Source organism: Microcebus murinus, chromosome 18, assembly GCF_040939455.1.
Source record: "Microcebus murinus isolate Inina chromosome 18, M.murinus_Inina_mat1.0, whole genome shotgun sequence".
Classification (NCBI taxonomy): domain Eukaryota; kingdom Metazoa; phylum Chordata; class Mammalia; order Primates; family Cheirogaleidae; genus Microcebus; species Microcebus murinus.
Window position 1 is genome coordinate 43,151,430 of NC_134121.1, and position 22,379 is coordinate 43,173,808.

General features: G+C 46.7%; 3 protein-coding genes across 3 annotated transcripts in view; 1 reads left to right on the forward strand and 2 right to left on the reverse strand.

The window, feature by feature from the left end:
* The window catches only part of EIF1 (eukaryotic translation initiation factor 1), a 478,792-nt gene that overhangs the window by 205,521 nt on the left and 250,892 nt on the right, over positions 1–22,379 (forward strand). The window lies entirely within an intron of this gene.
* LOC105872043 (keratin, type I cuticular Ha4) lies at positions 4,844–8,676 on the reverse strand. The gene is made up of 7 exons (XM_020280826.2): positions 8,276–8,676; positions 8,092–8,174; positions 7,446–7,602; positions 6,425–6,586; positions 6,204–6,329; positions 5,809–6,029; positions 4,844–5,317 (listed from the first exon to the last, which is right to left on the reverse strand). Exons 1-7 carry the CDS (start codon positions 8,621–8,623, stop codon positions 5,230–5,232), a joined length of 1,185 nt encoding a protein of 394 aa, XP_020136415.2. The 5' UTR covers positions 8,624–8,676; the 3' UTR covers positions 4,844–5,229.
* LOC105872042 (keratin, type I cuticular Ha1) lies at positions 18,527–22,112 on the reverse strand. Its single transcript, XM_012765785.3, has 7 exons — positions 21,700–22,112; positions 21,417–21,499; positions 20,919–21,075; positions 19,972–20,133; positions 19,750–19,875; positions 19,357–19,577; positions 18,527–18,680 (listed from the first exon to the last, which is right to left on the reverse strand). The coding sequence occupies exons 1-7, from the start codon at positions 22,045–22,047 to the stop codon at positions 18,527–18,529; spliced, it is 1,251 nt and encodes a 416-aa protein (XP_012621239.3). The 5' UTR covers positions 22,048–22,112.

A 22,379-nucleotide genomic window follows, 5' to 3' on the forward strand; every position in this document is an offset into this window, starting at 1 on the left:
CCTCCAGCCTGAATCTCTACCTTTAAAATGATCCCACCATCTGTGAGATGTGAAATGGGGGTGTTGGTTTAAAATCAGTACTAAACCGATTAAAGTCTTATTGGCTGAGATCAAATAACATAAAGCAAATAGCTAAATTCATTAGCTCTTCTAGAATTGCCTCCTGTCCTTTTCCCCTCCTTCTATGCTCCAAGCTTCAAAAAAGAAAAATCTAGATAATGGTGCTTTTTAACAAAGAGGAAAGAAATAGAGTGTTGTTGATTACATGTCCATGGGGATCCACATCACCATTTCTATACCCTCTATTCAGTCAGAGTAAAATAATCTAGAGAGAAGTATCCTTGTGTCTTTGAAGGCGGTGGGCAGAGTTTAGAAAACACTACCATTCCCACATCTTGAGTAGAAGTAACCGTGATTTCTGCGCAGCTACGTGGCCATCAGATAACAATGGTTGAGAGGACTTGGGTCTATTAAGAAAAGAGCCAAGTTTCAGTTAGCTTCCCAGGCAGTCTAGAAGGCAATTGCTTTTTATTTATTCCACTTACTGTGCAGTGTGAATTCTTACCTTTACATAAGTAATGTTATTGTCTCTAGTCAATAAACATGATGAGCAAATCCAACCCTAACAAACAGAAAGGTTTTAATACCTACCCATGTAATTGTGGCAGACGCTGTGGTTGAGGCTTTTGGTCTTAAGATGTGAGCAAATTGCAGTTGAGGTTTAAGGATACTATTTATTATGGAAGCCAAGGCTGTTTCTGTGGAAAGAGATCACATGCAAACTCACCAGTGCTACTCAACCATGGAGTGGAGCTAGGACAGGTCTTCTGCTAAGGCCACCCTCCCTGGGGCAGGACTTTAAAGGTACTAGGAGGCCTCCCTCCTTCCCAAACCATCTTCCCTGATGGCCAGGTCCTGGTGCCTGAAATTCTCACCAGGAAAAGTGGAAAACGTACTCTTTTAGAATTGCAAAGTAACATATTGAGTCACTTGTAGATTAAGTATATTTTAATGTGTCTAATTAGCAAGGAGAGGCCAGGAGTAGTATCGTTGGTTGCACACAGAGCAAGAAGACTGATATTATGCCAAAGAGGGATCCCAGAGGTGAATTAGAAAAGCAGAAACTCTGTCCAATATCAACCCCAGCCCATGGTGCTGGGCCAGCCCATTAGAACATGAGATACAGCTTCCACAAGCTGTTCCATAAAGGCAACTGTGGCCAACTGGGCAATCCTCCAGCCTCACTACATTTTCTGGTGGAAATCCAGGAACTAAGCCAACAGGCTTGGCTCTGGTCAACAGGGCTTCTGATGAGGGACAAGCAGGAGAGACCTAGAGAATCACCCATGTCAGCTGTAAGCCAGACTGAGCAAAGACAGCTACAGACACCTCCAATCGGGATTCAGGGGCTAGTTCCACAAACTCTCCCCCAAGCTGTCGTTGCTTCTCTTACTCTCCATCCTGGTCTCCCAGTGGGAATGGAGCTTGAGCTCTTCAGGGACCAAGCCAAGTCAGAAAAACACAAAGTCCATCCGTGCTATGTTTTCAACTCTACCCAGTCTAGAAGACAGAAGAACATAAAACAATCCAGGACAATGTAATTTAATTGTGCTGGACTTCCTGGGCAAGCTGGATTGGCCGCTCAGAGAAGGAGTGAAAAGCATGTTTATGTAGACTGCTCTGTAGATCAAGGGGAACAACAGGTGATAAAACATTTTAAGCAGTACACAGAGGATAAAGTGAGCTTCATGCTTACTATGCATGTGTCATGTTGAACTTTTGCATTAAGTTCACTATCAAGTTGGTGATTTGAGACAGACTTGAAAAAAAACTGTTGCAATATGGCTTCTTTCCCTCTTTATAGTCACCAGTGATCTCCCCATTGCTGGACCCAGTAGATTTGTCTGATTCTCACTGTTGTTGCCATGGTTGCTGTTGGCCACCCCCTCACTGCAACTCTTCCCTTGGCTTCTGTGTCACTTCAGCTGCTTTTCCATGTCCCTCTCCAACTGTTCATACCCAGATGTCATCTCTATCCTCGAGTCCTGGCAAAACCAGGGCTCAACCTCGTGTCAGGGACTTTGGAGAGCCCTGGGTCAGCTCTGCCATTCCTATCAGTGGTCCCCAAGGTTCTTCTACACTCTACCTTCTTCCCCTCAGCAGCCTTAACAACTTCTACAGCTCTAATGATCACCTTTATGTAGCTCTCTGATATCTCTCTCAAATCTAGTCATTCTTTTCCAGCTCTCTCCATGGAGACCCACTGTTGTTTCATTTCCTCAGGCTCCAAAACTTCAGACCCACAGTAGGTGTTTGTGACAGTGAATTTTAGGTGTCAACTTGACTGGGCTAGAGGATGCCCAGACATCTGGAAAACATTATTCCTGCATGCGTCTGTGAAGGTGTTTCTGGAAGAGATCAGCATTTGCATCAGTAGACTGAGTAAAGAAGATCATTCTCCCCGACGTGGGTAGACACCATCCAATCTGCTGAGGGCCCAGATAGAACAAAAATGCAGAAGAAGGGGAAATTCTTTCTCTCTTACTGAGCTGGGATATACATCTTCTCCTGCCCTCTGGCATCATTGCTCCTGGTTCTTGGGACTTCGGACTTGGGCCAGGACTTACTCCGGCTGCCCTCCTGATCCCTGGTCCTTTGGGCCTGTATTAGAACCAAGTCACCAGCTTTCCTGGGCCTTTCTCTTAAAGATAGTACATTGTGAGAGCCCTCAGCCTCCATAATCACATGAGCCAATTCCTCATCATAAAACTCTTTCTATATATCTGCTATTGGCTGTGTTTCTCTGGAGAGCCCTGACTAATCACATTTGATCAGTACTAGTTTCCTTCCTTCTCTCTCCATTGTTCCTCTACTTCTAGTCAGCTTCCATATCCTAAGTCATGCTTCTAAAATCCACACATCTTCTGCCCCGCCCAGCTCCTGAGATGTCAGTCCTGTTGTCACTCACTTTCTAATTGATCTTCTTTCTATTTCACCCAACCCCACCAACTTAGAGGCCCCTCACAAAGCAGCCTATACAAGGCTGCCAAATACACCCTACAGCACCTTCCTTGCAAGAACATCTCAGGAACCATTCACAGCACAGCCAGATACGGTCCTAACTACCTACCTTGCAGTTTCGTCTTCTAGCACCACATTTACCCTCCATTCTAGGCTAGGAATTGGGCTGTTGATGTCTAAACACACCTAATGATTCCTCATCTCCTTACCAGGCAAAGTTCATGCTCAGAAAAACTTTCCCTCTTCTCAGGCCTACACATACTCATCTGTGCAAATGCATCTCAGCAAACTTTATTTCAGAATTATGCTAATATCATAGAGTAATAGCTGATTGAAGTTGAAACTGTGGGAAGTATATAAAGTTTTAATAACCTTCCCATGAATTCTCATTAGTGACATTCTTCCTTACTTATTCCACTGCCAGTATTCCATGGTACACACTAGGCTCTAATTAGGTGGTGATATTGTCTCTGTTGAAGGCCCTGCAGTCAACCTGACAGGCAGATAAAGTTTGCATGAACAGAACACTTGGGTTTTCAAAGCCCTGTGCGAGTGCTACCTCCTTCTTGGAGCCTCTTCTTACCATTCTCTTACACCTCACAGTTTTTTACTTATGCCTTTCTCGATCCACACTGATGTGTGTGGCCACCTCTTTGTCTCATCCACTCTGGACTATAAACATGCGGTGGGCCAGGACTGGGGTTCACTTATTTGTGCTTCTCAGGACCCCACACAGTACCTGGCACACACAAAAGATGATCAATGGCAGTTGTGTCAATTGGATAGAATTAATTTGAATGCATAATTGAGATTATGGCATACAGACTTAAGAGCTTTAAAAATTCAGAGATGAGGCAAGTAGGGGTGCAATAAAATTGATGGGTTTTTTTGGGGGGTGCTTAATGAACATCAGCCTTTCTTAGAATTATAGGAAATGAAATGACAAGGAGGCTATGGAAGAACATTGTAGATAAGGGCAAAGAAGGGGAAAGAAGAAACTTTAAGAGAGAAAGGTAAGGAGAGAGGGTTGACTGCACTTAAAGGGTCCTTTCAGAGGACATTTCAGGTATGACAAGTGGGTAGCAAGATGAACCAGTTTGTCAAAGATAAGTTTTAGTCCAATTAAACATGATGTAAAGGTCTGGTGCCCAGTGAAATTGTCTTATGGGCAACTGAAAACCTGGAGCATAAGCTGAGATGAGAGTCATCAGGGTAGAGGTGCTGGTTCTCCATAAACAGGGATATAGAAGGAGAAAAACAGAGGGCTGGGGATCTGGGTGTTTCCTCCATTTGGGACACAAAAGGGAAGACAGATAATCTGAGCTGTTACCAAAGGAGCTAGAGTGTACAGGGTTATGGAAATCGACGGAGGTGCATGTCGAGGGAGGAGCAGGTATCTATTGTCAATGCAGGTGCAACAGAGAGGTTGAGAGAAGAGGTTCACTGCTCTTGGAGCATTTTCTACAGAACCTGGTCTTCAGGCAGTTAAGGAGAAAGGGGAGCAGAAAATTCCATTCTGATGAGGGTGACCGTGGGAGATAGCAGTGAGGTTTGGGGAAGATTCTCAAAATTGCCAAAGGTCCTGCAGTCAAGGCAAGATGGGCATGGCTGGTGAAGGCCAGGTTTGGTTTTCTGTGTGGCCCACCCTTGGTGGGAGCCTCTCAGGAGGGCATCACTCCCTCTTCATCAGTGTTTCTGGTGGTGCCTAATGGCTGAGCACAGTCATTCAATCCATTTTATTCTCCTAATGAAGGGGTATTTTTTTGAAACAGCCATCATGAGTAATTTACAATGCATGAATATGGATGAGAAGCACATTTACTATGCCAAAGAAATAAAGTTTATTGGGAAGTAAATGAAGTAACCTCCTTGCATTCCAGAGAATGCCAAAGAAGAAAGGAAAGCAGGAAATGCAGTAGGTACAGGAAACACCCTAAACTAATAACTGGAGCTCAGATGACAGCGAGCTGAACATTTTCACAAAGAGGCTCAACTCTCAACCCGAAGGCATGTTCCAGACATTGGAAGTTGATGATATGTGTCTTTGCATGTTAGACCGGGAAGGCATTTCAGTGTCTAGAAGTATCACAGTTGGCATGACGTGGTTTCTTGATGTCAGCTGGGCCCCAGCAAAGGCAGAACCTGAGGACTTTTCCTGTGCTTGATCTAAATGGTTTTGTTGATGTCTTCAAAGAGGATATAAGGTTTTCAATTACAGCCACACTTTTGAGAGCAGCCGCAGGGTCCACAGAGGTTGCCACTGGCATTGGTGGTGGCACATGGGTTGCAGGGGAGCCTGGGGGATAGGGAGGATTAGAACAGATTGGGGAGTGTAGAGAGCCCTCAGGTGCACAGACTTCCTCGTGCTTAATGAGACAACCTATGAATTCCCAGTGGTTGGAGTTAGTTGGAATCAAATTTTGATTGTCACCAAATCCTTCTCTCTTTCCCGGAATACCATGCCCACAGGTGGGAAATTGTCCTTTTGAAAAATATTATTTCATGCCCTTGAACTCTCATGGAACGTCACACAATCTGACCTACCCAACAGTTATGCTATGACGGGCCAGCGCCCTACCGCCTCTCTAGGGCTAGCCCCCAGAGGCAGGGGCTGTTCCCTTCACTTTTGTCCTTCCATGTTTGCTCAGCTATCACAGATCTCTGAGCACATAGCAGATGCTCAGTTAAAGGGTGTGGTTTGGCAAGTTGAAAATACAGCCACCGTGTGTGTGCCCACAATGTCCCACTATATATACTCTTCCGCGAAATCCTTCACCCAATACTCACTTGCAGTCCTCCCCGTCCAGCAGCGCCCGGTACGTGTTGATCTCGCACTCCAGCCGGGCCCGCACGTCCAGCAGCACCTGGTACTCCTGGTTCTGCCGCTCCAGGTCGCAGCGGATCTCGGCCAGCTGGGACTCCACGTTGGTGATCATGCACTGCACCTGGGACAGCTGGGAGCTGTAGCGGGCCTCGCTCTCCGTCAGCGTGTTTTCCAGAGAGTTTCTCTGTCAGGGGGACATAAAGCGTGTCAGACAGCTGCTCCTTTAAAGGATTTCTCCATGGGGTCCCAAGAACTCACAAGATCCAACACTAAGGAGAGCCTGTGGCCCAAAGGGCATCCCCGTGACCCCACCTCCCCGGCTGCCCCCGGCTCCCCAGCAGGGCTGAGCAGCACACACCAGGTTGTGCTGGGCCTGCAGCTCGATCTCCAGGGCGTTGACCATGCGGCGCAGCTCGATGATCTCCGCCTGGCAGGACTGCAGCTGCTCCGAGCTGGACACCACCTGCTTGCTCAGCTCCTCGGTCTGAAACACGCAAGGGGAGGACGCAGGATCACACCCTGCCTCGAGGGCCCTGGGGGGTCTGGGGGCCGAGTGGCCACATGCTGAGAGACACCCACCTGCCTGGTGAACCATTCCTCCACTTCCCTGCGGTTGGTCTCCACCAGGGCCTCGTACTGGCTCCTGGTCTCGTTCAGCACCTGGTTCAGGTCCACGGTGGGGGCAGCGTCCACCTCCACGTTGAGGCGGTCTCCAATCTGGCAGCGCAGGGTGTTGACTTCCTGATGGAGAAAGGGACAAGAATGAACCCACAGCAGTGGCTCTGCTATCTTCCTGCTCTGGGAAAGTGAGCACAACCCTGCCATGAAGGCACTAAAAGGCATATCCTGCTCAGTCCCGAAGATGAACACATCACGTGGAGGAGCAGTAAACTCAAATAGGAATCACAGCAGTACCTGTCCCCAAAAAGCTGAAACAGCTTCACATGTCCTAGAAGACTAAGTGCAAACCGCTCGGCATGTGCGAGTCCTCCCCCACCCCCATCACATCCCGAGGTGCCATATGCCCCCAGCCGTCCTCCAACGAGCCCCGCTTTGCCCCTCCTGCGCCTTTGCTCCGCCTCTTCCCTCAGACTGAAACACCCAGGACTGAGAGGCTCCTCCTGGCACCTGAGCAGAGTCCCCCGTGTCCCCTCAGGCAGGCGGGGTTATTGCTAGACCACTCGCTGGTACCTCTCACACATGCTCACTGCACTCTGCCTCATATTGTACGCTGTGTTTACGTGGCTGTCTCTCCACACTAGACTCTGAGCTCTTTGAAGGGAGGGGCCGTGTCTTATTCTCTTTTTTTTCTCCACCTCTCCCACCAAATTCGGGACCTAACAGTGACCAGCAGAGAGCAGGGCTCTGTAAATGATGTGCTTCCTCCACGAGTCCAACACCTGCCAAAGCCTCGCGCAGCCGCTTGAGAATTAGCAGGCCACCTCCCTTCTCAATATGGGTCTAGCATCATCAGCCTCTTAGCTAATTTTGTGTTCCCCAGGAAGGGGTCCCAGGCCAGGCAGCCTAACAGTTACTGCCTCCTGGCTCCCCAAGGGACCGCTTGGCTCTGGGAAGCCTGCATTTTTCACTTTCTTCTCACCTCCTCGTGGTTCTTCTTGAGGCAGAGCAGCTCCTCCCTCAGGGACTCCACCTGGGCCTCCAGGTCAGACCTGCACAGGGTCAGCTCGTCCAGGACCCTGCGCAGGCTGTTGATGTCCGACTCCACCAGCTGCCGCAGGGACAGCTCTGTCTCGTACCTGCACACACAGATCGGAGGATGAGCTAGGAAGGAAGCCCACCTTCCTCTCTAGTGTCTTGCTTGCCCTGGATCTTTTTGAACTTGCACCGATTTCTGCCTCTTCCCTTCCATATGTTTCCCTCAAGCTATGCACAGATAGGTTGGAGAAGTCCCCTGCCTCACCCCAACACCCAAGCACTCATGAGATGTCTCTCACTCTGCTCTCAATTTTGCTGGTTAATATACCACTGAATCAATCTATTCCTAAAAAAGAACTAATTCCAATCTCTGAATTTAAGAAGCCCCTCCAGAAAGACCCATGTGGACTAAAGAGCAGGCCATACATGAGCGTGGATCCCTGTTTGAAACTGACGTTCCTTAGCCAGCCTTAAGAGGAGAAATCAAAAGAGAGAATGGCTTCCTCCTCCCTTCCAGGCAGCGTTAGGCCCGTATGGCCATGGAAGAGCCATAGGGGGCTTGCTCATCTGGCCCAAAGGAGTCAACATACTTGGTTCTGAAGTCATCAGAGGCCAGCTTGGCATTGTCTACCTTCGTCACTATCCTGGCATTCTCAGATTTGGCACACAGAATCTGAAAAGAAATGTCTCTCATGAGGTCCACTTGAACTTGAGAATGTCTTATTGATCAAAGAGAGCCAGTGGCTGCTGGGCTCCCATGGGCCCAGCCCTCACCTTCTGCTGGAGCTCCTCGATGGTCCGGAAGTAGGACTGGTAGTTGGCACACACCAAGGGGTCCTGCTCCTGGCACCGCTGCTGGATGAGGCTCTCCAGCTCCGCGTTCTCCCGCTCCAGCCGACGCACCTTCTCCAGGTAGCTGGCCAGGCGGTCGTTCAGGAACTGCATGGTCTCCTTCTCGCTGCCATTGAAGGAGCCTTCACAGAACCAGTTGCAGTTGCCCACATTGGCGGGGATGTTGCAGGCCCCGGGCAGGGTGCAGCTGTGGCAGCTGGGGGCCACGCAGGGCCGGGAGGAGCAACTGGTGCGGCAGCTGAAGCTGGGCTGACAGCAGGTGAGAGACATGGTGCTGGGACAGGTAATGGGAGAGCAGGTGACTTCTAGACGTGGACGTAGGTGCTGTTTGAGGCTCTCCTTTCTCTATGATCCTTTTATACCCTTAATGGTGGGTGGGGGCTTGGCATACAGCATAGTTTCATTTCCTAATGCTTTAGCTAATTTTTCACCAAAATATGCTAGTTAGATGCTTCCAAAGAGTCCCCCCTCATCCCATAAAATTATTCCATTCAGCTTGTGTCACACCAGGCTCTTCCTGAGTGCCGGTGGTTGGTGAAATCAGAGTTTCATCAGATAGCTTCAAAGGAGGTGGAATTATTACAGCCCCAAAGTCTCTCCCCATTACTCAGAGGGGAGGACAGCCAGGGACATGGGGTGGAGCCGTCTGGGAATCAGGAACTCCTCACCTACAAGATTCTGCCACTGTACTCCCTGGAAAGAGAGCTTTGGGGGAACACTATTCCAAGTGCCCTCTCCTCCCAAGTCTACCCATGTTTCAGTGTTCAGTTCAACTTGTCCTCACACCAGAAACTCGTCCTGTGTTAGTTGTAAGGATCCTGAGCATTGCTCTTGGTTGGGATTTAGGGAATTTGCCAACACATGGAGAGACTGAGAACAAGTGTATATTCCTGGTTGGGAAATGAGAAAGCAATATGGAAACTGAGGGGATGAAAGGGAATAGCACTAATGTGGGAGACTTGCAAACTACAGTCCCTGGCCAAGTTTGGGCCGCTGCATTTTTTATAAATGAAGTTTTAACAGAACACAGCCATACCCATTTGTTTAGGTATTGCATGTGACTGCTTTTGCACTACACTGGCAGAGTTGAGTAGTTGCAACAGAGACTATAGGGCCTGCAAAGCCTAAAATAAAAAAGTTTGCCAACCTGCAATGTAGCAACAGTCTCTCTGAAGGTGAGAAGGAGAAGAAAGATCCAGAAGGAACATTTGCTGGGAATAGTCCAAAAGTGTGCTAGCCCAGCTGGAAGTGTTAAGCACATATACGAAGCATAATGCCTTTGACTTGCCAAGAGAGGAAAACCAGAATGAGGTGTTCAGTATCCATGGTGACCTTATTTGAAGGGCTCTCCCCACTACTCAGAGGAATTATTTTGTATCTTTGTTTGGGACATGTCTCCCTGTTTCTTCATTTTCCTTGACTCTTTGTGCCAGTATCTGTGCCTTAAACATAACAGCCACCTGTCCCATTCTTCATGGGCTGGCCTCATGCAGGAGTAGACCTCTCCGATCTGCCTTGCCAGAGACTTGGGGGCCTCTCCAGTCTTTGTGCTGGTCTAAAACACCATATTGGTTCATTGCAGCCTCCAAGCATCTTGAATATGCCCAGTTCCATTAGCATGTTGACAAAGGTGAGACAGAAGCCCATCCCTCAGGCAGTCCCCAGAAAATTCAGAATATAGACACACAGTCCAACTCATTCTCTCCCCAGGAGGAACCTGGGATCTAGAGTTTTTCACTGCCTCACTGCATTGGGCCAGGGAAGGAGGTGTGGTGGGAGTGTCATTGTGCTAGTTCAAATCACCATCCTTGTTCTCAGTGGCTCCTGTGTCTAGTGTTTGCTGGCTCCCATCCGCACTCTACGATAGGCAAGTTAGAAGCTAGTGCCTTAGCATCCCCCAGAAAAATCTGAATGTTGGACATATGGTCTAGTCATTTTCTTCCCTCCCACAGAGGAGCTGGGAGCTTGGGGTTTCCTCCTGATCATATGACATGAGACTGGGAGGTATGGATTATCCTGAGAGGGTGTCTAAAGTCTTTCTACTGGCTCTGATTGGCTGCTTTGGCACTCACTCAGGTACAAGAACCTCTCAGGTAGCTACTGAATTTCTCACAAAGGCACTCAATCTGCATATGCTTGTTGAACCAGTGTGTCCATGGGATCTTCTGATTCTATCATCTTGCTGATGTCACTCCCAACAAAACCACACACTTGAAGTTAAATGACTTGGATTTACATCCTTACCCACGAGATCAGCTCAGAGAAGTCAATTTCCTTGTTTTCAGTCTTGTTTTTCTCATCTCTTAAGTTGAAATCATAATAATGCTGCCTACCTCATAGTTTTTTGTGTTCAAGTTGAGTAATAGACTGTGTGTGAACATGGTTATGCAAGGGAGTGATGATGACTATTTCTGTAAACTTTATCCTTCCTACTGTTGGTCCTGATTACCCAGATGAAGTATTTTGTGAAAATTTGACTTTGTTAAGTAGATACCTGGGCACATTGCCCATGCTAACCCGGTGGTGAGCAAACCTCACTCACACACCTTGTAAGCACTAGAGACACAGAACCCTACTCATAAATCAGTCAACAAAAATGCAGATTTTCACATTAACTTAGTGACTGGAATAGGAAGTTGGTTGACGACCATTGTCCCCTACCTTCTCTGTTAAGTGCCTAATCTTGTCAGGTTGGTTATTTGGGGTGGTTCTTGAGGAGGACCATGGAATTGTATTATCACCAAAGCCTCCTTTCTGGTCTGGCATTGAAACAGGCCCTACTCATCCTCTGGGAATCTTCCAGCCTGACTGTTCTGGGCAAGCATCTATAATAATGATGATGATGGCAGTGTTGTTATTGTTGTTGGTGATGATGATGGTGATGATTGTACCATTTCATGAATACTTACCAGGTGCCAAACTAGGTGCTAAGCACTTTGGCACATTTCTCACTTTATCCTCCCAACAGCCCTATAAGTTTGGCCTATTATTTCCATTGTACAGAATGAGAAACAAATTGCAAAAGGCTCAAAATTTGCCCAAGATATAGCCAATAAGGGATGGAGCAGAGATTTGAGCAACTAAAGTGTCTGACTCCAATCTGTGTTATATTTAACACAAAGACTTCTCTAGTTTTGTGAGGGAAAGGAAATCTTAGATTCATTGCTTCCCATTGCCCCTTGCTTTGTAGTTTTTCTTTCTGGTCCCTTTTGGGGCCCTGTTCCCCACCTCCTTCATACCCCATCAGTCCTCCAAAGGCCTCTCTGCCCAAGACGCTGGGCACATGGAGCTACTCTCCATGGCACCTTCCTGAACTAAAACCAAGAGTTTCACTCATTTACCTTCTTCCACGGGGAAACAACTATCCTTTTGCATAGTTGGCTGACATGAAATTAGATCAAATTAGATCATAGTTGGTCTAGTTGTGAAATTAGATCACCTTTTATGAACATCTAAGCAAGGAAGATGCACAATCACATGACCTAAGGTGATTTAGAACCTAGGAGAAAGCCTACCTTCCTAACTCCAAACTTTTAACCCTGTAAAAGTTTACTGCAGAAGTTCTGTTTCCCAGAATCAAAGAAGTCTAAAGAATTAACAAATTCTAAAGCTAGAAGGAGCTGAATTTATGGAGGATAAAACTAGTGCCCAGACAGTGAGATAGTATGGCAATGAATATCAATAGATCACTTTCTAGATTGACAGTCTGCTGAGTATCTTCGCACACAGTATTTCAGCCTCACCCCAAACCCTGGGTGTTCAGATTCCATTGTTGTCACCATGTACCAGAGATGAAGAATCTGAGACATTGGGTAGAAATTTAACTTGTCTGAATTGATGTAAGTAAAGAGACTCAAGTCTGCCTGGCCCATCACTGACTGTGAGTTAGAGAGATGAGACTCTGGCCTAGGCTAGGGTGGGAGAAAACACAAGAAATGGGAGAAAATGCAGAAAAGAGATCGGGGCTTCCAACATCCGCTATGATCAGGCAAGAAGACACCTAGGCTTCCTGCATATGGCTCTGCTCCTTAGTAAACTAGGAGTTAAAAAGTAACAAATTCTACAGGCTTGTCATGAACCATGACTCCCGGAAGTGATAGGATGGGCTTTCACAGAAAAAACTAAGCTTTTCTGGGCTCTCCTGGGCAGCCCTGCTGCTCTTTCCATAGATGCCGACAGCAACCTCAGGCCACAGGGAACTCAAATGATAGCTTTGACACCAGGTATGAGCCGAAATAAAAAATAATAATAATAAAATAAAATAAATAAAAAATCAATAAATAAAAGTGCCTTATTTCTATCCCATAGCAAATATAAGACTTGAGGTGGGGGAAGGGAAAATAATCAGAAAAAGTATTCCGGAGGTAAGCTCAGGGAAAAGTCAAATATCCAAGAATGATATGCACAGCAGACTAAGAGTTTAGACCAGGACAGCCCAGGAACCCGTAAAATAGGTCACCAAAGACCGATAGACATGCCAAATAGCCCAGCCAACCGAGAAGGAACCTGGGCCCACTGGGCCCCCATCGCAAGATGGGTCTGGGGCCAACAAATGTCAAATAATGTCATACACTCCTGGTGCGGAGCTAGATTTAAAGAATTGGTGGTGTGAAAGACAACGAGACAGTATATAAATTCTACTGTTGGTTATAAAACCGAAAAATAAAAAGATAACTGTACTTTTCTACCCCTAAGAAGCTTAGCTATGGGCCGGGCACGGTGGCTCACACCTGTAATCCTAGCACTCTGGGAGACGGAGGTGGGTGAATCAAGGTCAGGAGTTCGAAACCAGCCTGAGCAAGAGCGAGACCCCGTCTCTACTAAAAAATAGAAAGAAATTAATTGGCCAACTAAAAATATATAGAAAAAATTAGCCGGGCATGGTGGTGCATGCCTGTAGTCCCAGCTACTCCGGAGGCTGAGGCAGAAGGACTGCTCAAGCCTAGGAGTTTGAGGTTGTTGTGAACTAGGCTGATGCCAGGGCACTCTGGTCCAGGGAACAGAGTGACACTCTGTCTCAAAAAAAAAAAAAAAAAAAAAAAAACAAAAAAACAGAAGCTTAACTATGTGTTGGGACCAGCAATAACCAAAATGATTAACAATCCTAATAACAATACCTGGCGTACAAAGTGTTTCCATAAACACAACTTTCCATGCTCCTCCTGGCAAGTATAGTAGTAAGTAGGAAGGGACGGTTATCTCCACTTTACCTGTGGGGAAAGTAAAGCTCAGAGAAGCCGTGTGTCTTGTTCAAAGACAGAGCTGTCAAGGGGCAAGGCAGAACCAGAACCCAGGTTCTGCTAAGTGGCTCTCAACCTGGCTCACGGAAGCCTCAGCGCCTTTGGAGCTTCTGAAACTCCCAGTGGCCAGGCTGAGTCCCGGACCAATTAAATCCGACCCTCGGAGGGCCGACACAATCCTCAAAATTTGTGTCTGTTCCCTGGGTGATTCCAAAGCACAGCCAGGGTTGAGAACCACTGCCATGCTGTGTGCTTGATGATGTTGGCAGAGCACCTAGAAATAGTTTAAAAGCCACGTGGAAGTGAACAGGAGAGGTAGAACACATTTATTTACAAAATTAAGAGAAGCTACAGACATTGAGATTTTTCTGTTTAAGAAAACATGCAAATTTACAAATCCTGTAAGTTTTGCCTCTGGCCAGAATTTTTCTTTATTCCGGAATGCTATCTCTATTCAAAGAATGTTTTGAGATTTTTGTTTTGGTAATGTTTGTATCTTTTTAATACCCAATTTATTGATAGCAAATCTTTTGTACTTTGAGGATGGGTTTGACTTGTTTGAAGCCATTCAAAGAGACACCTTGTAAATGAGGTAGACAATCAAATTAGGTAATTTAAAAAACAAACAAGAAAAAAAAAACCTGCTTATGATTGTGACTCATAATTGACGCTAACACCAATACCTAAAGAGAGTTGCCAAAAATTAGTTGGATTTTGTGCGTAGGGGACAATTTTGAAGAATGTCATTGATCTGTATCTGTTCATTCTATTCTGATTTGTAAAAATCATTCTCCGTACTTTATAGTGGTGTCATATGTGCAACTACAGATAGAACCTGGTTCAAATCCTTCAACTGCTAATAACCAACCATGATGTTAAACAAGTTTCCAAAGCTCAGTTCCCTAATCTGTAAAATGGGTTTAATTTCCAGCATTGTTATGAAGATTAACTAAGATTAAGTTCCTATTATTTTGCCTAACCCATAGTAGATGTTCAATAGATGAGAGCTGTATTAGTTTCCCATGGCTGCTATCATAAATTACCACAAAGTTAGTGGCTTAAAACAATACAATTTATTACCTTAAAGTTCTGTAGGTCAGAAGTTTAAAATGCATCTAAAATCAAGGTCATATGCTATGTTAAAGTTAAGGCATCAAGTCACATTTATGTACACTAGCAATGAACAATCTGAAAAGGAAATTAAGAAAAAAAAATTACATTTACAATAGCATCAAAAGAAATAGAATACTTAGGGATAAACTTAGCCAAGGAAGCAAAAGACATGTATACTCATAGCATTGCTGAAAGAAATTAAAGAAGACATAAATAAATGGAAAGACAGTCATGTTCGTGGATTAGATTTACTATTGTTAAGATGACAATACTAGCCAAAGCTATCTAATCAACAGTTCAATGCAATCCCTATCAAAATCCCAATGACATTTTTTTCAGAAATAAAAAAAACATCCTAAAATTTATATGGGACCTCAAATAGCCAAACAATCTTTAAAAAGAACAACAAAGTTGGGGAACTCACACTTCCTATTTCAAAACTTAATGTGAAGCCACAATAATCAAAAGAGTGTGGTTCTGGCATGAAGACAGACTTATAAACCAATGGAATAGAATAGGAGGCCCAGAAACCAACCCTTACATTTATGATCAAATGATTTTTTGTCAAGGATGTCATGATCATTCAATGAAGGAAGAATAGTTTTTTCAACAAATGGTGTTGAGAAAACTGGATATGCACAAGCAAAAGAAAGAAAGTGGACCCATACCTTCTACTATATGCAAAAATTAGCTCAAGAAAGGATTAAAGACCTAAACACAAGAGCTAAAACTTATAAAACTCCTTGAAAGAAAACATAGAGGAAAAGCTTCATAATATTGGATTTGGCAATGATTTCTTGGATATGGAATCAAAATCACAAACAACAAAAGAAAAATAGATAAAATGAACTTCATCAAAATTAATTAAAAATTTTTGTGCATCAAAGGATACTGTCAAGAGAGTAAAAAGGCAACTCATGGACTGGGATAAAATATTCACAAATCATACAACTATTGGGGATTAATATCCAGAATTTATAAAGAACTTTTACAGCTCAACAATAACAAAAAAACATGCCCAATTAAAAAATGGGCGAAGGTCTTGAATAGACATTTCTCCAAAAAAGATATATAAATGGCCAATAAGCATGTAAAAAGATGCTCAACATCATTAATCATCAGGGAAATACAAATCAAAATCACAATGAGACACCACTGCATTATGATGGTTACTATCCAAAAAAAAATAAAAAAAAACATAAAGTAACAAAGATTTTATTGTTGGCAAGGATGTGGAGAAGTGGGACTCTTGTGCATTGCTGGAAAGAATGTTCAATGGTGTAGCCACTGTAGAAAACAGTATGATGGTTTCTCAAAAAATTAAATACAGAATTGCTATATGATCCAGCAATTTGACTTTTAGGTATATATACAAAAGAATTGAAAGTAGGGACTTGAATTGATCTACATACACCAATGTTCATAGTAGTATTATTCACAATAGCCAAAGGTATAAATGACCCAAATATCCATTAACAGATGAATAGATAAACAAAATGTGGCACATACATACAATGGGTTATTATTTAGTCCTTAAAAGGAATGAAATTTTGATATATGCTACAACATGGATGAACCTTGAAAACATCATGCAAAGTGAAATAAACCAGGCACAAAATGGCAAATATTGTCTGATTCTACTTATACGAGTTCCCTAGAACAATCAAATTCATAGAGACAGAAAGTAGAATAGAGGTTACCAGGGGCTGAGGGGAAGGGGGGTTTATTGTTTAATGAGTACAGACTTTCAGTTTGGGATTATGAAAGTTCTGGACATAGATAATGGTACTGGTTGCACAATAATGTGAATGTACTTAATGCCTCTGAACTGTGCATAAAATGGCTAAAATGGTAAATTTTATGTGACGTATATTTTATCACAATAAAAAAGAAAATCGAGGTGTAGGCAGGGCTGTGTCCCAGGGGAGAGTCGATTTCCTTGCCTCCCCCAGCGTCTGGAGACTGCCTGCTCTGCTTAGCTCCTGGGACCTTCCTCCGTCTTCAAATCCACCTTCAAATCTTCACATCTTGCAAGGACGGAGCAAGTTCTTCTCACATCACATCACTCTGACCTTTGTCCCTAGTCATGCATCCCTCTCACTCTCTCCTGCCTCCCCCTCCTGCTTTTGAGAACCTCTGTGATGCCATTGGGCCCACCCGATAATCCAGGATAAATTCCTATCATAAAGTCAGCGGATGAACAGCTTGAATGCCATCTGCAACCTTAATTTCCTTTTGTGTGCAATCTAACACATTCTCAGATTCCAGGAATTAGAACATGGACATCTTTGGTGGCAGTTGGGGTGGGGGACAATTATTCTACTTAGCACAGGAGCTATTAGCATGACTTTTGTATTATTGTAAAATAAGATACTCACACGCAGGATGTGGAATAAAGAAACAAGCAAAATTACAGAGGGCCTCTAGACAGAGTTTGACCTTGGACATGCAGGAAATCACAGGCAAGGAGTGAATCATAGCAGAGAACTCCCAGGTCAGAGGCTTCTCACAAGCCAAGTGGCACAGTGTGCAAATCTGAATCCATCCTGGAACTTCAGTTTTAAAAATAAGACTCAAGGGAGAAATTGTGATAGAAAGAATAGCTGCTTTATCAATATATTTTAGAACACAAGATTATGTTTCACCCAAGTGGAGTCTGACACCTGCCTGGGAAAGCCTCGTGTGTAGGAAGGTTAGTGGGAAAAGTGAGCGTCCCTGAGGTTTCCTGAAGTCTGTGCTTCCCACACATGTGGGTCATCATTGGAGTTAAAGATGCCCTTTCTGGACAAACTCTGATGCCATCAGGCCCCGGTGCTGTCCCCTCTAGCACCACCCTAGCTGTTCACAGTGCCAGGGGACAGGGACTTCCATCGATACTACTTGGGGACTGATTTTATCCCTTTTAACAAATGGGGAATTCGTCACAGATGGGAACTATGTCTTTCTTCACGTGTCTCTCCCCACCCCACCACCCAGTGCCGGCACGGAATAGGTATCAACAGGTACTGGCAGGACTGAACTGAGAAAGACCAAGGTTTCAAAGGAAGAGTTGATGGGGTCTCTAAGACCCAGAGTTGGGAAGGGGCAGAAAGCGCCGAATAGTCCAGGCTGGTAATGATCCAGCACACAGGCAGGGAGGAAGTCCTGGCCATGGCAGGGCAAGCCAGAGGGCCCGTTCGCTGGGACTGCCTGGACCAACAATAGCCCGGAATGATACGGCACTGGACCCAAAGCTCCTTCTGGAAAAAGATGTGTTTTCCAGAGCCTCTCGCCAGCCCCCGGCTCACTCAGGCCTCCTGCGTTCCGATTTGGGTACAAGCAGCTCTGGAAGATGTCCAGGTCAAGGGAAAACTGCAGGACTGGCCAAGGGGAGATAGGGACCGCAGCCCTGCAGAGACGCCACCCTGCTTCCCGCCGGCCTGCCTGCCTCACCCCCGGGGCCGGGGCGCCAGGCCCGCCGTCTGCCCGCCAGGCATGGAACGGCTCCTGTATCCAAGAGTCACACCATTATATGGTCTGTCTTTCAAGTGGCTTTTTATAGAGTACCCGAGTGATGAGCACCTTGAAACAAATGAATACCAATGAGAAAAGCGCCTGCTTTGCCAGGGCAATCACATTTATTAGGAGGTTCCAGGGAGGGCCGCTGGCACATCAGAGAACTCTCTGGGCAGGCAGAGGGAGACTCCGTGAAGGAAAGGGCGAGGCTGGAGCTTCAGGTGAGTTCCTTGGCTGCCTTACTGGGGCCGCTCCAGCAAACCGTGTTTCTCTGTTCTCTGGGACCCTGGGCCTGCGTCCGCACTCCTCCGGCATCCCCTGGGTTCTAGCGCACGAAGGAGTTGCAGGGCCCACAGCGGGGGCGTGGGACACAGGGGGTGCAGGGGACAGGAGGGGCACAGGGGGTGCAGGGATTGGAGACGCAGGGCCCGATGGGCTTGCCGCACGCGTTGGTCGTGGCGCAGGGGTTGCAGGGCAGCCTGGAGACAGAGAATGATGTGGAGAGGTGAGTGGAAGGAGACTTAAAACCCTATACCAGAGAGCCCCCGAGAGTGGAGAGCCTGTCCGGACTTGGCCTGGCCTAGGACAGAGAGGGCGCAGGCTCCCTGCTGTAAAGCCGACTACCAAGTTATTAATGGTCTGCGCATCACAGAGCTCCAAGGTGCTAGACAGAGACTCTGAAACCCCAACTTCTACGCTCAGAACTGGCCATTCCTAGCTGGTGACCGCGGACAAGTTTGCCTTCTCCAAGCCCCAGTTCCTCCTTCACCTATAGAATGAGGGAAATACTACCTCAAGCTACCTGGTGGTAATTATAAGGTCAAATAAGGTAGCGTATGGAAACGCACCCTCTGCACAATGCAGTATTGTAAAAAGTAAGATATTCATCACATATCATGTAATCATACACGTCATCATAGTAGACTGCAAAGACTTGGCTGTACAATTTCAGTTTATGTATCAAATAATTCCTGCTACCAAACCATTTTATGTTTTAAATGATGCCCATATTATGTTTTCTGGGCCCTGTTTAAGCATGTCTTGTGTGAAGGCATAATTTCCTTTCCCAGCTGTGCAATCTTTGCACAGTGCCCAACTGAGCAATAGATTCACATGTGCACAAGCTTCATCAGCAACCTCTGGCTGTGTACTCACTTGCAGTCTTCACCCTCCAGCAGGCTCCGGTACGTGTTGATCTCGCACTCCAGCCGGGCCCGCACGTCCAGCAGCACCTGGTACTCCTGGTTCTGCCGCTCCAGGTCGCAGCGGATCTCGGCCAGCTGGGACTCCACGTTGGTGATCATGCACTGCACCTGGGACAGCTGGGAGCTGTAGCGGGCCTCGCTCTCCGTCAGCGTGTTTTCCAGAGAGTTTCTCTGTCGGGGGACATAAAGCGTGTCAGACAGCTGCTCCTTTAAAGGATTTCTCCATGGGGTCCCAAGAACTCACAAGATCCAACACTAAGGAGAGCCTGTGGCCCAAAGGGAATCCCCGTGACCCCGCCTCCCCAGCTGCCCCGGCTCCCCAGCAGGGCTGAGCAGCACACACCAGGTTGTGCTGGGCCTGCAGCTCGATCTCCAGGGCGTTGACCGTGCGGCGCAGCTCGATGATCTCCGCCTGGCAGGACTGCAGCTGCTCCGAGCTGGACACCACCTGCTTGCTCAGCTCCTCGGTCTGAAACACGCAAGGGGAGGACGCAGGATCACACCCTGCCTCGAGGGCCCTGGGGGGTCTGGGGGGCCGAGTGGCCACGTGTTGAGAGACACCCACCTGCCTGGTGAACCATTCCTCCACTTCCCTGCAGTTGGTCTCCACCAGGGCCTCGTACTGGCTCCTGGTCTCGTTCAGCACCTGGTTCAGGTCCACGGTGGGGGCAGCGTCCACCTCCACGTTGAGGCGGTCTCCAATCTGGCAGCGCAGGGTGTTGACTTCCTGTGAATGCAGAAAATACAAGAGTAACTCTCTTCAACAAAGAATGGACTCTAAGAAATGACATTGTGTGTAGAAGCGCTGTTAGTCTATCTCCTGCAAAAGAAACTTTGAGTGGAGAAGTCTGTAACAGCTCAAGGCAAAATGGCCTGCAATCCACATGGCACGGACCCCTTCTCACCATTGCTGTGCCAGGGCACTTGGCTTCAAAAAGAATTCCCAAGGTTATGCCTGGATGCCACTGAAGGATGAACCAGATGCACAATTTTCACAGTGTGTAGATTGGCTATGAAGACCTCAGAATGCACAATATTGCCTATACAATTTCAGATTGTATATCAAACAACTCTTACTATCAAGTGAGAGGTAGGAGCATGGAGTGGTTCCTCCCTGGAGAGAGAAGGATCCCCAAATACTCTTCACCAAGACTCTGAATGGGCAGAGACTCACATTCATTGGGCTTCACTAAAGGATGTTGCACAGCCATAACTCAGCAACGCCGGGACTCATTCTACCACTCGGTGACCAATGACAAGCAGATGGAGGTGGTCTGGGAAACTCAAATGATGCACCAGTTTTGAGTAAAATATACATCCTATCTGGGAACATGGATGAGTTTTATGTCTCTCCAGTTTTTCTTTCATCGTGATGTATTAGTGTTTTTAAAGGAAATTTATAAAGACATCCTCAGCCTGTATCACACTCTGGATTCTGCTCTTCCAAGTCCCTAAAGCTGCCCTCAGCCCCAGGCTGCATCAGGTTTCTTCATTTCTCATTTCCAGACTCACCTGCTCGTGGTTGCTCTTGAGGCAGAGCAGCTCCTCCTTCAGGGACTCCACCTGGGCCTCCAGGTCAGACTTGCACAGGGTCAGCTCGTCCAGGATCCTGCGCAGGCCGTTGATGTCCGACTCCACCAGCTGCCGCAGGGACAGCTCTGTCTCGTACCTGCACAAGGACAGGGTCAGAGCAGTGCCTGGCAGATCTTCAAGACTCATAGGAACATCTGATAACCTCATTGACCTTCTTTTCCCACTTTCTGCAACGAGTAGACCCAGGAGACAGAGATTTCTGGAGCCTCAATCAAAACCCAATGTTTGCCTCAAACAGATTGATTTGAGTTCTCATCTACTTTTGCGATTCCTTTGCTAGGTTCTTCACAATCCTCTGCGGAATTCTTCACAATTGATGGGTTGATCTGTTCTTCAGCAAAGTTGAAGAAATCCCTTTTTTAAAACTAGAGGTTAAACAAGAGGAACAGACACCAGTGCGAATTCCAAACAACTCACTTGGTCCTGAAGTCGTCAGCGGCCAGCTTGGCGTTGTCAATCTGCACCACCAGCCTGGCGTTCTCAGACTTGGTGCACAGGATCTGGGGAGCAAGAGGTTTCTTAGTGAGGATTGAAAATAAATGTGAAGTCACCAATTTCTTTTAAATGACTTATAAAGCCATTTTGAAGGTAGAAAGGGCAAGAATTATAACAGCATAGGAGCAAGAAACACACTTGTCTATTACAGATTGAGAATCACAGCGAACTCCCCTTGCTTGGAGATGGCAGCAAGGCCCCTCACCTTCTGCTGGAGCTCCTCGATGGTCCGGAAGTAGGACTGGTAGTTGGCACACACCAAGGGGTCCTGCTCCTGGCACCGCTGCTGGATGAGGCTCTCCAGCTCCGCGTTCTCCCGCTCCAGCCGACGCACCTTCTCCAGGTAGCTGGCCAGGCGGTCATTCAGGAACTGCATGGTCTCCTTCTCCCTGCCATTGAAGGAGCCCTCGCAGAACCAGTTGCAGCTGCCAACGTTGGCGGGGATGTTGCAGGCCCCGGGCAGGGTGCAGCTGTGGCAGCTGGGGGCCACGCAGGGCCGGGAGGAGCAGCTGGTGCGGCAGCTGAAGCTGGGCAGGAAGCAGGTGTAGGACATGGTGCTGGGAGGGAGCGCGTGCCCGGCTGAAGACAAGGTCCGAGTTCTCCAAGCCGCAGAGCTGTGGGTCTCCTTCCTCTGCCCAGCATTTATACCCCCTGTGGAGGGTGTGGACACAGTATGTAATGTCTTTTTTCTTTTTATTTCTTCACTGGTTTTCAAACGCCCTTTCCTTCAGTCTGTTATTTGCCTTCCTCAGAAGAGTCCCTTGTCCCATAAAATTCTTTACTTGGGCTTCTTGCTAAGTCAGGACTCCTCTTCAGGCAGTACACCCATGCAATCAGAGCTCTGCGGTATACCTTCAAAGGGGCCACCCAGGCCAGCCCAAGGAT